Raw genomic sequence first — 16,009 nt, forward strand, 5'->3', positions numbered from 1 at the left:
TGTGAGGGGCACGTCATGCCTCACAAACCTGACTGAATTCTTTGAGGAGGTGACAAAGCACATTGATGAAAGTAGAGCAGTAGATGAGGGTATATGGATTTTAGTAAGATATTTGTTAAGGTTCTCCATGGTGGGCTGAATTAGAAAGTCAGGAGTCATGGGATCCAGGGAAACCTGGCTGTGTGGATTCAGAATTGGCTTGCAAATAGAAGGCAGAGGGTGGTAGTAGATGGAGAATATTCTGCCTGGAGGTTGGTGATCAGTGGTGTTCTGCAGGGATCTGTTCTGGGACCCCTGCTCCTTTTGATATTTATTGGGGTTAGTAAGTTTGTAGATGCCACAAAGGTTGTTGGAATTGTGGATAGTGTAGAGAGCTGTTGTAGGTTGCTGTGGGACATTGACAAGATGCAGGTTTAGGATGAGAACTAGCAAATGGAATTCAACCCAGGCAGGTGTGAAGTGATTCACTTTGGAAGGTTGAATTTGAAGGGAGTATACCTTGTTGGTAGGATTCTTGACAGTGTGGAGGAACAAAGGGAACTTGGTGTTCATGACATTGATCCCTCAAAGTTGCCATGCAAGTTGATAGGGTTTAAGAAGACAAAAGTGTTGGATTTCATTAGTTGGGGGATTGAGCTCAAGATTAATGGGCTAATGTTGCAGCTCTATAAAACTCTGGTTGGACCACACCTAAGATATTGTCAGTTCTGATTGCCTTATTTAAGGAAGGATGTGGACACAAAAGACTCGATAGAGGTATACAAGATGCTAAGAGGCATTGATTGAGTGAAGGATCAGGTATTTTTTTTTGCCCAGAGTGGAAATGGCTAAAACAAAAGGGCATCATTTTAATGTGATTGGAGGAAAGTGTCAGGGGTAAGTTCTTGACATGAAGTGCTGAGGGTGTGTGAATGGGGTGTTGGTAGAGGCAGACACATGATGGGCATTTAAGAAACTCTTAGATTGGCACATAATGATAGAAAATGGAGGGCTATTGTAGAAGAAAAATGATCTTCGAGACCAGGGTTCAAACGATGATACCTTCATTCAGCATGATATGGAGAGCCTGCAGAAATGTGCAAAGGTCTCAGTTACGTGGCAATTGGACCTATATTTGTACCAATGAACAGGCGAGTATATGTGCCTACTGGCATGCAAGTGAATCTGTTACACAAACAGAGATACATAATCAGAAGCAAACAAGTACATCCATAACACAAAATATTTTTTAAATTATAGATTAGACAAGGGACTAAATCATGTGCTTGTTCTCATTTTGGCCATCTGCACTCAGTGCTGCATCCTGATTATGAAAGACTGACTGCTGATCTTTAGGTTACAAAGTTCAAATAGAGAAATGCAAGTTAGCTGCTTAGTTTATCAACCCTTTTGCTGACCCTTCTTCCACAACTATGCAGGAGGGAAGTGTAGATTGATTGTAGAGTAGGTTAGAAGGTCAGCACAACATTGAGGGACAAAGGTCTTGTGTGGTTCTGGAATGTACTGTCCTATGTGTGATGAAGCAAGGATGGTCTCTGTCTTCAACATGTCTGGATGGTAGTTGTGCCTTAGTATTGTAATGGACAGGTGCTTCAGCCATTGGTAGATTGGTAAAGACAAGGCCAGATGTTCTTACCCCCGCTGCGTGATATAATTGTGCAGGAGCAGACAGTGGTAAGAACAATGTGTTGCAGCTGATAGCTTGACACTAAAAGGTATTGCTTGCTATCACAAGCCTGTAATTCTAAAGAGTTGTCTGATCTGGTGGGAAAATGGAGGGTTATGGGCTGAGTGCAGGTAGGTGGCACTAGGTGAGAATAAGCGTTCAGCACAGACTAGAAGGGCCAAGATGGCCTGTTTCCTTGCTGTAATAGTTATATGGTTATATTATACCAGCAGTCCGCATGTGGATAGATTGTTGGTGAGGACATAATGTTGCCGAGAAAATGAGGGGCTATACTAAAGTGGTAATGCTGAGATAGTGCAATGGGATGTTGATACATCAGGATATTATTTCTTTATTCTTACAACTCCCGCTGCTAAAATAAAGTTCATAGCTGTGGGTGTGCCATTGCAAAGCAGCACTGCTGATTTTGCTGTTAGTAAGGTTGAAGTTATTGGCAAGTTGTTGCCTATATGGTATCAGCATAACCTTAGACTGGCTTGAGAGGGCGCTCTCTGGAGAAATTCCATTTGTTGATGCTTTGACCCTCAAGTGTTATTGAACCTTTGCATATACAAATAGTTTCAGAAATTGCTTAATTCACTAGCTCCAAAGTTTTGTGCACTTCATTTTGGAATAATGTTAACTTTTAAATGAAATGTAACCTATGCTGGCTTAATTACTGTTGTTCAGCTTCCCTAGACCTGAAAAACTAGTTGCACTCTTAATGTTTATCGGAAGTTTCCTTTCATTGGGCAATTCTACAGGTCTTAAAAATGCTAAGTATTCTTTCATGAGATATTTCAGCATCTATCTCATGTTCCCATCTTTATTTTCTGTAAGATTTTTATGATTAAATGTGATTGTTATTTGCTAGTTTGTTGTATATGTATTCTGTGTAGCCTACTTCATGATGTCACCCTTTTCTGCAGGACACAGATCCTGTATTGCTGAAGTAAGTTAGCATTAAGGGATGCAAGATCAACAGTGTTGCCATCATTTTAAAACAGACCACAAATCAATGTTCACAAAATGCTGGTGGAACACAGCAGGCCAGGCAGCATCTATAGGGAGAAGCGCTGTCGACGTTTCGGGCCGAGACCCTTCGTCAGGACCCTTCGTTTTGGCCCGAAACGTCAACAGCGCTTCTCCCTATAGATGTTGCCTGGCCCGCTGTGTTCCACCAGCATTTTGTGTGTGTTGTTGTTTGAATTTCCAGCATCTGCAGATTTCCTCGTGTTTGCTCACAAATCAATGTTTCTGGTTTTCTGAAAATTTTTCTTTAAGTAAATGTGTAAATCTTTAAAATTGCTGAACCTGCTTCATTGTATAGCAGGTTTGCCCTTGTCTCTTCACTCATGGAAAAACCTGGATTGATATTTTTATTGAAAAAGACTTTCAGATTTAGAATTTGTCTGTTCCTGGAACAGATAACTGAAACAGTAATGCAATGTGGAATACAGGAATGCAATGTGATTTTTGAGTATTTTATTTAGGTATTTAGCTTTGTGACATGATGTTAGGCAAATTACATTAACATGCCTTGTTAACAGTCACAATTGACTTTTAATTCAGAGTGATTTTCAGTTATTTTTTTTTCAAGTTTGGAATAACATTGATTTTTTTTGTCTGTTTTGGTAGGTTGAAGCAGTAAGCGCTTCAGTCCAGGACACCAGTGTATTGGTGCAGCGGAGTACCTTGGATCTAATTCTGTTCTGTTTCCCTTTCCATCTGTATCAGGTATGAATACTTCAATTAGGGAACCTAGAAATATAACAACAGTTTCTCCACAGCTGCTGGGCCAAGGATATTCAGAGAGCCATTGAATCTTTCAGCATGGAAGGATGAAACTGAACTGACGGTAACTCTGTCACTCTTCTTGCCCTCCTCCACCACCTCCTCTAAACACATCCTAACAGAGACTGTTAGGAAATGGGAATATTTATGGAGAGATTTGCCAGTGGAAATGCTGACTGTTGACACTCTACGTGGCTTGAAGTGATAATGCTAACTGAGTGCTGCCAAACTAAAGTTCTTTCTTGAGGTAAAAGATGTAGACAATGACTTATGCACTAATCAACATGACATGTAGTTTTATAAGCAATTTCACAATCCATGACAAAAATAAATTTCAGTATCAGAATCAGGTTTATTGTCACTGGCATGTGTCATGAAATTTGTTAACTTGGCAGCAGCAGTTCAAAGCAAAACATAATATAGAAGAAGAAGAAAAAAAAAGAAAATAATAATAAATAAGTAAGACAATTTACAGTATACATTATTGAATAGATCAAAATTGTCCAAAAATGGAAATAATTGTATACTTAAAAAAAACGAGGTAGTGTCCAAAGATTCAATGTCCATTTAGGAATCGGATGGCAGAGGGGACGAAGCTGTTCCTGAATCACTGAGTGTGTGCCTTCAGGCTTCTGTACCTCCTCCCTGATGGTAACAGTGAGAAAAGGTCTTTAATAATGGACGCTGCCTTTCTGAGACACCGCTCCCTGAAGGTGTCCTGGGTACTTTGTAGGCAAGTGCCCAAGATGGAGGTGATTAGATTTAGAACCTTCTGCAGTTTCTTTCAGTCCTGTGCAGTCGCCCCCACCCCCCTAACGAAATATAGTTACTGTCTTGCCTTCTTTATAACTGCATCAATATGTTGGGACCAGCTTAGGTCCTCAGAGATCTTGACAACCCAGGAACTTGAAGCTGCTCACTCTCTCCACTTCTGATCCCTCTATGAGGATTGGTATGTGTTCCCTCGACTTACCCTTCCTGAAGTCCACAATCAGCTCTTTTGTCTTACTGACATTGAGTGCAGGGTTGTTGCTGCAACACCATTCTACTAGTTGGCATATCTCAGTCCTGTACACCCTCTTGTCTCCATCTGTGATTCTACCAACAATGTATCATCAGCAAGTTTATAGATGGTATTTGAGCTATGCCTAGGTACGCAGTAATGTATATAGAGAGAGTAGAGCAGTGGGCTAAGGTTGCACTCGAGGTGCACCAGTGTTGATCGTAAGCGAGGAGGAGATATTATCACCAGTCCGCACATGTTGTGGTCTTCTGGTTAGGAAGACGAGGATCCAATTGCAGAGGAAGGAACTGAGGCCCAAGTTCTGTAACTTCTCAATCAGGATTGTGGGAACGATGATGTTAAATGCTGAGTTATAGTTGATGAACAGCATCTTGACATGGGTGTTTGTGCTGTCCAGGTGGTCTAAAGCCATGAGAAGAACCATTGAGACTGCATCTGCAGTTGACCTATTGTGATGATAGGTCACAATTTACTTTTTTATAAAAATAAGCATTGACTTAATTTAGATATTTATCATTCTTATTAAAAAACCTAGATCAATTGAATTTAATTCTTTATATTAATGAAAATTACTGACGAGGTAGCAGGGTTTATAAAAACAAAGCAGGAAAGAGAACGGACATTTCACTACTCAATGGAGGACATCAGCATCAGCTGTATTTCAGTTAGAAACATTTTTTGCTTCTGATTGTAAGATTGTGAGTTCAAGTGCTCTCTGCAGAATCTAGCGCCGAGAAAACTCTGCCCTGATATCCTGTTGTAACAATGAATGCCTAGTCATAGGGTCATACAGCGCAGAAACAGGCACTTCACACTAGCTTGTCCATGCTGGCCAAGATCTTCGTCTAAGCTAAGTTAATTGGAGAAAATCCCTCTAAACTTTTCTTATCTATCTACTTGTCTGCTTTTAAGTATTGATAAGGTACTTGTCTCAGCCTCTTTATTTAAACACTTCCCCTATCAGCTCGTTCCATATACTGACCACCCTCTGGGTGAAAAATTGCCCCTCTGATTCTTATTAAATCTCTCCTCTCTCACTTTAAACCTAGGCTGTCTAATTAACCTGGGGAAAAAGACAGGTCAATCTGCACAATCTGTGTATCTCATGATTTTGTACAGCTGTTTGAGATCTCGTACACTCCACTGAAAACAGTCAGAACCAGCTCAGCCTTCCTTCTTTCCCCAGTCACGGCAAAATCCTTATACGCTCTCTTTCCAGCCTAATGTTATTTTTGCCTAATGCATTGTGACCGAAACTGAACAGATGGGGCTTCACAAATGTCTTGTACAATATAGCATCCCAGCCACTATACTCTGATGAAGGCATGCGTTCAACACCCTTTTCACTACCCTATCTACCTGTGTGCCACCTTTGGGGAACTATATACTTGTACTGATTTGTTCTTTTATTCTACAACACTGTGAAGGTCCTACCTGATTTGTCTTCCCAAAATGCAATAACTCACAGCTATCTGAAATAAACTCTGCCCATTTCTTGGTCCACTTACCTGGTTGATCAGGATCCCTCTGTAAATCCGTATAACCATCTTCACTGTTAAGGATACCACATATTTTAAAGTCACCTGCAGGTTTACTAACCATGCCTTGTACATTCTCATCCATATTAGTGCTGGTTTATTATTGTTACCTGTACCAAGGCAAAGTGAAAAGCTTGTCTTTCATACTGTTGATACAGATCAAATCATCACACAATGCACAATGCAAGATAAAACAATAGTGAGGCTCCCTTGGCCAGAGTTGACCGTGGATGTTGCCTCCTAGCTGTCTAGATATGCAACCCAGGGCAGAGCAATGCCCTTGCAAGCTGATGCCCTTGTAGCAAGCTTCCCCTCTCCACCCATCTGATAAACCCAAAGGAACAGCAGAGTCTGGTACAGTTTGGCACCAGGAGTTGCCAGTCAGCATTGAACTCAGTATAGGACTACCTTAGGGACTCCAGCTCTGAATTTTTCCCTCAGGTTTACTCCCGAAGCCTTCCCCATGAGAGGGTATAGCTGCAAGGTAGCAGAGGTTTGAGATCAGAGTTTTCCTTCTCCTGGATGAGCTGCCAACTACAGCTGATGAGCCATCAACTGCCCAAAGCAACTGGTTTTAAGGTGCCTGTAACCCGCCTTTGCCCTTTCTCCTGTTCCGCTGGGCTTAGTAGCTGAGCCACACATGAAGGCCAGGAGTTGGACTTGGTTGTCAGAGGCCATTTGAGACGCACATCATTGGGAGCATTTAATAGATAGTGGGAGCTTATCCCTATTACCATTTCTGGTTAAATAATAATCTTAAGGAACCAGTAAAACAATAAAGTATAAAAGCTACTGATAAAGTACAGTGCAGGTAAATGTTAAAGTGCAAGATCACAATGAGGTAGATTGTGAGGCCAATTTTACCATGCAAGTGGTCTGTTCAACAGTCTGGTAACATTGGGATAGATGCAGTCCCAGAGCCTGGTTATAATTTCTGTCTGATGGGAGAAGGGAGAAGAAAGAACATCCAGGGTAAGTGGGGTCTTTGATTATGCTGATTGCTTTAAGGAGGCAGCGAAAGGTTCCAACAGACTCCATAGATTTGCTGAGCTGTGAACGGAAATCTCTGTTGTGGTCATGTGCTGAGTGAGCAGTTGTCATACCAGGCCACTGTGCATCCAGACAGAATGCTTACTATGGTTATTGATAAGAATTGGTTGATGTAAGTAAACCAATCATAGATATAAATAAAAATCATTTAATAGATCACAAATAGTTGTAGGTCTAGCATTGACCACGGGGAACACCACTTGTCACGGGCCTACAACCTTTTGCTATCACCTGTGCTCACCATCCTGTGAGCTGTCCCTTCCCGAATCTCACCTAAACAATGCTGTGACTCTCTCAAAGAAGAGCATGGTGTACCATGTAATCCATCCCTGAGCTAACATCAACAATTTGTAGACATTATTATGTTATTCTTGGTGGTTGCTGGCTGTGTGCAAATTGGCTGCCAGCTGTGTGCAAATTGGCTGCCAGGTTTTTCTACAACAGTGATTGCACTTTGGAAGCACTCCATAACTGTAAATGCTTTGGGAGTTCAAGGCACTGGAAAGTTTCATATAAATGCAACAGGCTTTTTCTCTTTATTTTGCTAAATGAGGAGACACATTCTTAAAACGGCAAGGCTCTGTTGGGCATAACTTTAGATCAGTAATCCATATCTGGCCTGGTTGATCTGCCTCAGAGCATGGTCATAACCCCAATCGCACCATCCCTTCCTCATCCATTTAGTCAAAATCGACCGAATTTTGGCTGTCCACAAACATACGTCAAAGTTACAATTCAGCACGCTTTTTTTTTTAACTTGGTCCCACATCGGTTAATTCATGGCCAGGCTAATTGATGTAAATTCCGAAGTCATGTGCAGGACTGCTGACTCTAAAACACATTGCTAGAGTCCGGTTGCATATTAGTAAATTGTTCTTAGTAACTTGTTTTAATAAGTAAAACTTTGGCGAACAAAATCTTAAACTACAAATTGGGATTGGTGTATTTGAATTTCTCATTACTGGTGCTTTCTTTTAAGAACAACTCACAGTTGCTTTCTGTAAATCTCATGTTTCTATGTGCATTGTGTATTGTGAATCACCTCCCTTGACATTCCGAGACAAACTGCAGCTCATGGATGCTTATGTGAGAATGCTGTTCTTGGACTACAGTTCAGCATTCAACTCCATAATTCCATCCAGGCTCAACAAGAAGCTCAGAGACCTCGGCCTTCACCCTGCCTTGTGCAGCTGGATCCTGGACTTCCTGTCAGATCGCCAGCAGGTGGTAAGAGTGGGTTCCCTCACCTCTGCCCCTCTGGATTCTCAGTACAAGAACCCCTCAGGGCTGTATACTGAGTCCCCTCCTTTACTCTCTGTATACCCATGACTGTATCACCACCCACAGCTCTAATCTGCTAATTAAATTTGCCAACAACATTACATTGATTGGCCTTATCTCAAACAATAACAAGGTGTCCTACAGGGAAGAAGTCATCTCTCTGACACAGTGGTGTCAAGAAAATAACCTCTCCCTCAATATTGCAAAAACAAAGGAGCTGGTTGTGAATTACAGAAGGAATGGAGATGGGCTAACCCCTATTGACTTAATGGATTTAAGGTTGAGAGGGTGAACGTTTTCAAGTTCCTCAGCATCCACATCACCAAGGACCTCACGTGGTCTGTACACACCAGCTGTGTGGTGAGAAAGGCACAACAGCGCCTCTTTCACCTCAAATGGTTGAGTAAGTTTGGTATGGGCCCCCAAATTCTAAGGACTTTCTACAGGGGCACAATTGAGAGCATCCTGACTGTCTGCATCACTGCCTGGTGTGGGCATTGTACCTCCCTCAATCGCAAGACTCTGCAGAGAGTGGTGTGGACAGCCCAGCGTATCTGTAGTTGAGAACTTCCCATTCAGTACAGGACATTAAAAAGGACAGATATGTAAAAGGGGCCCGTAGGATCATTAGGGACCCAAGCCATCCCAACCACAATCTATTCCAGCTGCTACCATCTGGGAAACGGTACCGCAGCATAAAAGCCAGGACCAACAGGCACTGGAACAGCTTCTTCCACCAGGCCATTAGACTGATGAACTCACGCTGATTTGAGTGTACTCAATATTACATTGACTGTTCTATTTATTATAAATTACCTTGACTGCACATTGTACATTTAGATGGAGACGTAACGTGAAGATTTTTGCTCCTTATGTATGTGAAGGATGTAAGAAATAAAGTCAATTCAATTCAATTCATTTAATTAACACTGAAAACTAAAACAAGGTAAAGGTTTCATAAATAGATACTTTATATGAAGGTCACCTCATTTTCTTCTGCATTTGGGTTGAGAGTGTCCCTGATGATACGGTTCTTAATGCATTAGCAATGCCTACACATTGCTCAGTGTCAGCTTTGGAGCTGCTTCTCTGAATGTTTGAGTTCTTTTTGGGTGAGCTGTGGGGAACTGAATGAGCTTATTGAGATTTTTTAAGATCCTCTGATCAAGGATCCAGGCTTTCAGGCGAATTAGGGATTTTTTTCCTAATGCCTCAAGGTATTCCCTTGGACCTTTTGGGAGGGTAGTACAGAAATTGCAGTGGCCCTAGCAGGGAGATTTAAAACATCCTTAGCCACTGGTGAGAATTGGAGGATATGTAGCTAATGTTGTTCCATTGTTTAAGAAAGACTCTTAAGATTAAGCCAGAAAATCACAGGCTGGAGAGCCTGGCATCAATAGTGTTAAATTATTGGAAGGTATTCTAAGTGACCAGATACTATGTGTATTTGGATAGACAGGGATTGATTAGGGATAGTCAACATGGCTTTGTGCAAGCTAGGTCATGTATAACCAGTCTTTTGAGGATGTTACTAAGAAAGTTGATGAAGATAAAGCAGTAAATGTTGTCTACATAGGCATTAGCAAGGTCTTTGACAAGTCCTGCATGGAAGATTGGTCAAGAAAGTTCAGCTGCTTGCATTCAGGATGAGGTAGTAAATTGGATTAGATGCTGGCTTTGTCAGAGAAACCAGAAAGTAGTAGAAGGTGATTGCCTCACTGACTGAAGTTGTAGGTTTCCAGTCAAAAGAGGCAACCATTTTTTACCACTCTCTGGTTTCTCCCACGAAGCTAATGTCTAATGCAAGTTACTACCTCACTAGTCACTGACAGAGATTGGTGCTGGGTCAGTTGTCGTTTGTCATCTGGATCAATGATCTGGATGATAATGTGGAAAACTAGATCAACAAATTTGTGGGTAGCACCATGATTTTTGATGTAATGGACAGTGGGATTTGGGCCAACTGGAAAAATGGCTGCTGGGATTTAATGCAGTAAAGTGTGAAGTGTTGCACTTTGGGAGAACAAACCAGGGTAGGACTTGCATGGTGAGGAGTACTGGGCACTGAGGAGTACAGGGGGATCTGGGAATACAGATTCTTAATTCCTTGAAAATGGCATCACAGGTAGATAGGGTCCTAAAGAGAGGTTTAGGCACGTTGGCCTTCATAAATCAATATATTGAGTACAGCAGTTGCCATGTTAAGTTGAAGTTGTAGAAGACTTTGGTGAGGACTCATTTGGAGTATTCTGTGCAGTCCTAGTCACCTATCTACGAGAAAGGTATCAGTAAGATTGAAAGACTGCAGAGAAAATTTACGAAGATACTACAGGTCCTGAGGACATGAGTTTTGGGGAAAGGTTGAATTGGTTAGGAGTTAATTCCCTAGAGCATAGGAAAATGGGAGGAGATGTGATAGAGGAATATAAAATTATGAATAGTATGGATTGGGTCGGCTTTTTCCACTGTTGGGTGAGACTACAACTAGAGGTCATGGGTTAAGGTGCAAGGTGAAATGTTTAAAGGGAACATGACGGGGAGCATCGTTCCTCAGCGGGGAATGAGCTGGCAGCAGAAGTGGTGGATGCAGGTTCAATATTAATACAAGGAAAATTTGGTAGGTACATGGAAGGGAGGGGTATAGAGTGCTATGGTCTGTGTGCAGGTTGATGGGATGAGGCAGATTAATAATTTGGCATAAATTAGATGGGCCAAAGGGCCAGTTTCTGTGCTGTAGTGTTTTATGCCTCTGTAACTCTATGCAATGCCAGGATCCTTGGCATTAATTGTGATAAGGCAGCTTTAACCGAGATGGTGGAGAAGGGATGTGTGTGATCCGGCTGGGGTCAAGGTTGAAGTGCCAGTGAAAGTGTGGATTACTCTGTTGAGTTAATTATTACTTGAATGCTATAAGTTGGTTCCTGCATTTGGTTTGGACGATGCATTATAAAACAGCATCATACTAAATTCATTTGATCTACATTACCGTACCTGTCAACGACTTATCAATATATTGTTTGTCCTGCTCATTTTGCTTAACGTGCACAATTCAATACATTACCAGTTTTGTTAACTACCGTAGTGTGTTGGATAGAAAACATGACTTGGGCTTGGCTCATTTCTGTAGTTGAGACGTAGGCAGTGAACTTTGCTTTGTGTCAGTCAGGCTCATGATGTTATTTAAGCTGTGTGAACCGAACAGCTCATTATTAAAATTTCCATTGGCCTCCAAATTGGGATGTTTAGCTGATCTTGAGGAAAGCTGCAATGACGGATAGAGATATTAATAAACATACAGAATAAATGCGTAATTTGGAAATAAATGTCAATATGAGTAACAGAGATGACTTTTATGCGTGGATGAGAAGGAACAGGTGTAGGAATATTCTGCAGGGATAATTATGGTTGAAATAGGGTAGAACAACAACATGGTAGGGGCACAATGACAAACAATTACAGATCATAATAGTGAGGATTATTGGTAGTGCTAAAGAACCAAACTGCACCCTGGCTCCTCTTCAAAGACAAAACAAGTAACTTCACTCAACAGTGAACTGACTCCCCAAACTAAAGATTCACTTCTGAGGGGTCTACAACTCAAGCTCTTGGTATTATTTGTTTATTTATTTATTATTGACGTTCAGCACAGAGTAGGCCTTTCAGCAACTCACAACTTAACTCGTGACCAATTAACCTAACAACCAGTACGTCTTTGCACTGTGGGAGGAAGCAGGAACACTCAGAGGAAACCCATGTGATCACAGGGAGAATGTCCAGTCTCCTTCTGGACTGTGCTGGGAATTGAACCAATGTCGTTGGTACTGTAAAGTGTTGTGTTAACCACAAGGCGACTGAGCTGCCCCAGTATTTATCTATTGTTATTATTATTTTATTTCTGTTTGCATAGTTTGCCTTTTGCACATTGATCAGTCTTTCTGTGTAGCTTTTCATTGATTCTGTTGTATTTCTTTGTTCTTCTGTGAAGTTCAGGGAAGTATATGGTGACATATGCGTACTTTAATAATAAATTTACTTTGGACTTTGAAAATATTGTAAATGTTAGAAATACACATCCAGGTTAGGCAGCACCTCAAGTCAAGTCAAGTCATTTTTTATTGTCATTTCGACCATAGCTGCTGGTACAGTAACAACGAGACAGCTTTTTCAGGACCATGGTGCTACATGAAACAATACAAAAGCTACATTGAACTATGTAAAACAACACAAAAACTACACTAGACTACAGACCTACCCAGGACTGCATAAAGTGCACAAAACAGTGCAGGCATTACAATAAATAATAAACAAGACAATAGGCATAGTAGAGGGCAGTAAGTTGGTGTCAGTCCAGACTCTGGGTGTTAAGGAGTCTGATGGCTTGGGGGAAGAAACTGTTACATAGTCTGGTTGTGAGAGCCCGAATGCTTCGGTGCCTTTTCCCAGATGGCAGGAGGGGGAAGAGTTTGTATGAGGGGTGTGTGGGGTCCTTCACAATGCTGTTTGCTTTGCGGATGCAGTGTGTGGTGTAAATGTCTGTAGTGGCAGGAAGAGAGACCCCGATGATCTTCTCAGCTGACCTCACTATCTGCTGCAGTGTCTTGTGATCCGAGATGATGCAATTCCTGAACCAGGCAGTGATGCAGCTGCTCAGGATGCTCTCAATACAGCCCCTGTAGAGTGTGAGGAGGATGGGGGGTGGGAGATGGACTTTACTCAACCTTCGCAAAAAGTAGAGATGCTGCTGGGTTTTCTTTGCTATGGAGCTGGTGTTGAGGGATCAGGTGAGATTCTCTGCCAGGTGAACACTAAGAAATTTGGTGCTCTTAATGATCTCTACTGAGGACCCTTTTGTTTTGTTCACATTACGAGACAGGTTGTTGGCTCTGCACCAGTCCATTAGCTGCTGCACCTCCTCTCTGTAAGCTGACTTGTTGTTCTTGTTGATGAGACCCACCACGGTCGTGTCATCGGCAAACTTGATGATGTGGTTCGAGCTGTGTGTTGCAGCACAGTCGTGGGTCAGCAGGGTGAACAGCAGTGGACTGAGCACACAGCCCTGGGGAGCCCCGTGCTCAGTGTGATGGTGTTGGAGATGCTGCTCCCGATCCAGACTGACTGAGGTCTCCCAGTCAGGAAGTCTAGGATCCAGTTGCAGAGGGAGGTGTTCAGGCCCAGTAGGCTCAGCTTTCCAATCGGTTTCTGAGGGATGATTGTGTTGAATGCTGAACTGAAGTCTATGAACAGCATCCGAACGTATGTGTCTTTTTTGTCCAGGTGGGTTAGGGCCAGGTGAAGGGTGATGGCAATGGTGTCATCTGTTGAATGATTGGAACGGTATGCAAACTGCAGGGGGTTCAGTGAGGGGGGGGGGTAACAGGGTCTTGATGTGCCTCATGATGAGCCTCTCGAAACACTTCATGATAATGGATGTGAGTGCAACGGGACGGTAGTCATTGAGGCAAGACACTGAAGACTTCTTCGTCACGGGGACAATGGTGGTGGCCTTGAAGCACATTGGAACGACAGGGAGATGTTGAAGATGTCAGTGAGAACATCTGCCAGCTGGTCTGCACATCCTCTGAGCACTCTGCCAGGAATATTGTCTGGTCCAGCAGCCTTCCATGGGTTGACCCCGCACAGGGTTCTCCTCACGTCGGCCACGGTGAGACACAGCACCTGGTCATACGCAGGACGGGTGGACTTCCTCGCCGCCACGTCATTTTCCGCCTCAAAACAAGCGTAGAAGTTGTTCCGCGCATCTGGGAGGGAGGCATCACCCGCACAGTCAGGTGATGTTGTCCTGTAGTTGGTGATGTCCTGAACGCCCTTCCACAAGCACTGCGTGTCGATGCAGTTCTGGAAGTGGCTGTGGATTCTGTGTGGAGGGAAAACAGTTGACAGTTTTAGTCAGTGACCTCTTGTAGAGGTAAATGAAGTTTTAAGATCCTGATAAAGGGAGAGAGAGGGAGAGAAGAAAAGAGGGAGGAGGTAGAATAACAACAGATGTGAGCAAGGTGACAGGATGGTGAAGCAAAAGTTAGGCTTGGAGATGCTGGGGGAAATAAATAATTATCCGATAATACTAGCAAAGAGAATATTTTGGAAATGTACGAGTATGAAGACTAGAAATGCTGATGATGTGAAATGGAAGCTTGCAATGTGCCAAATCAGAAGGTAAGGTGCTGTTACTCGAGCTTGTGTCGATCTTTATTGCATCAATGGGGAGGGGTTGAAATTGGGGAAGGAGTAGGTTGGAGAAATGACAGACAATGGGAAGCTTGGGGGCACGTTAACGGTTTGAGCAGTTCTACAAAGCAAAATATACTTGTGTATCAAGCCTCCCTGAATGAGACAAATGTGTTTTCTCTCTTCTGTTGTATAAGGTCACACGCCCTGATATGGTCCAGATATTATCTGCAGCTTTACATGTGGTACTTCGGAGAGATATGTCCCTCAATCGCAGACTGTATGCATGGCTTCTTGGTGAGTTTTCCCAAAAATGTGCTTAAATGAAAATAATTCCACGTTCTAGCTCTAGGCTTTAAGTATTCTGGGGAATAGTGAGTTAGTTTCGATACAGGGTTGTTTTATACATCTAGTAACCAAGGTTTCTTTGTCTGCTCATCATGACATTCTGTGGTGATGAATCACTTGAATGTAATATAGGAAGCAGAATGTGCTTTTGGTACCCCTAACAATTCTGTGAGCTTTTTACAGAACCTTTTCTGTAGGCAAATTAGCAACTCTGATAAGGGTCTCAGTCACTATTTATTAGCAATAATGAATGTGTATATGTACTTGGGTGCAAGATATCTACAGCCACTGTTGTACAGAGCACATCACTAAGGAATATTGAATTTCAGTTTATGAACTCAATGTAAAAGCCAGGCCTTGTAATGAGAGACCTGCATTTATTTGCAATAGAATCATAGACCACCATCCTCTGTGTAAAAATAGGCCCCTATTAAATCTTTTCAACTTTCACCCTAAATCTTTTCTGCTTTCACCCTAAATCCCTCTAGTTTTGGCCCCCTAGTTTATGTCCTCTTCCCTGAGGAAAAAACTGTTGCCATCTACCTTGTTTATACCTCCCAAAATTTTAAAATTCTATATGGTCACTCCTCATTCTCATAATTTCCTAACTCCCCGGTCCTGGCAACAGCCTCAAATCTTTTCTTCACTCTTTCCATTTCAACTACATCTTTCCTATGACATGGTGACTAAAAATGTGCACAGCCTCACCAGAAGCCACGTGAGCTCCCATACTCAGTGCCCTGACTCCTGAAGACCAGTGAGCTAAATGCTTTTCTCATCACCCTGTCTACCTTGAAGTGGAGAGGTTCTGCAATGACTGACTTTTCAAAGTGCATCACCTAACACTTAACTGTTTTGAAGTGCATTTGCCTCTCCTTGGCCTACTTCCCCAACTGATCAAGGTCCCACTGAAATGAATGATGGCTTCCTTTGCTGCAATGACTTGTCCTAGTTTAGTGTCATACACAGACTTGCTGATCTGCCAACTTTGAATCCAGTTAACTAGCTCCCTGGATTCTATCAGATGCAGCCTTCTGGGCCAGCATGCCATGCGGAGCCAGCTGCAGTGATTTTGTAAGAGAAAGTGTAATGAGCCGTGTGCATTTGTCCAGTTTAGTTAAG

The 16,009-nt window shown here is 42.4% G+C and overlaps 1 protein-coding gene across 3 annotated transcripts in view; it reads left to right on the forward strand.

Annotated features, from left to right (window-relative positions):
- The window catches only part of dop1a (DOP1 leucine zipper like protein A), a 192,528-nt gene that overhangs the window by 41,564 nt on the left and 134,955 nt on the right, over window positions 1-16,009 (forward strand). For all 3 annotated transcript variants that reach the window (XM_059986598.1, XM_059986596.1, XM_059986597.1), the window contains exons 7-8: window positions 3,305-3,403; window positions 14,737-14,836. In XM_059986598.1, coding sequence (XP_059842581.1) covers window positions 3,305-3,403; window positions 14,737-14,836 — 199 coding nt within the window. The remainder of the gene's footprint in view (window positions 1-3,304; window positions 3,404-14,736; window positions 14,837-16,009) is intronic.

The sequence above is a fragment of the Hypanus sabinus genome, chromosome 12, assembly GCF_030144855.1.
Source record: "Hypanus sabinus isolate sHypSab1 chromosome 12, sHypSab1.hap1, whole genome shotgun sequence".
NCBI lineage: Eukaryota > Metazoa > Chordata > Chondrichthyes > Myliobatiformes > Dasyatidae > Hypanus > Hypanus sabinus.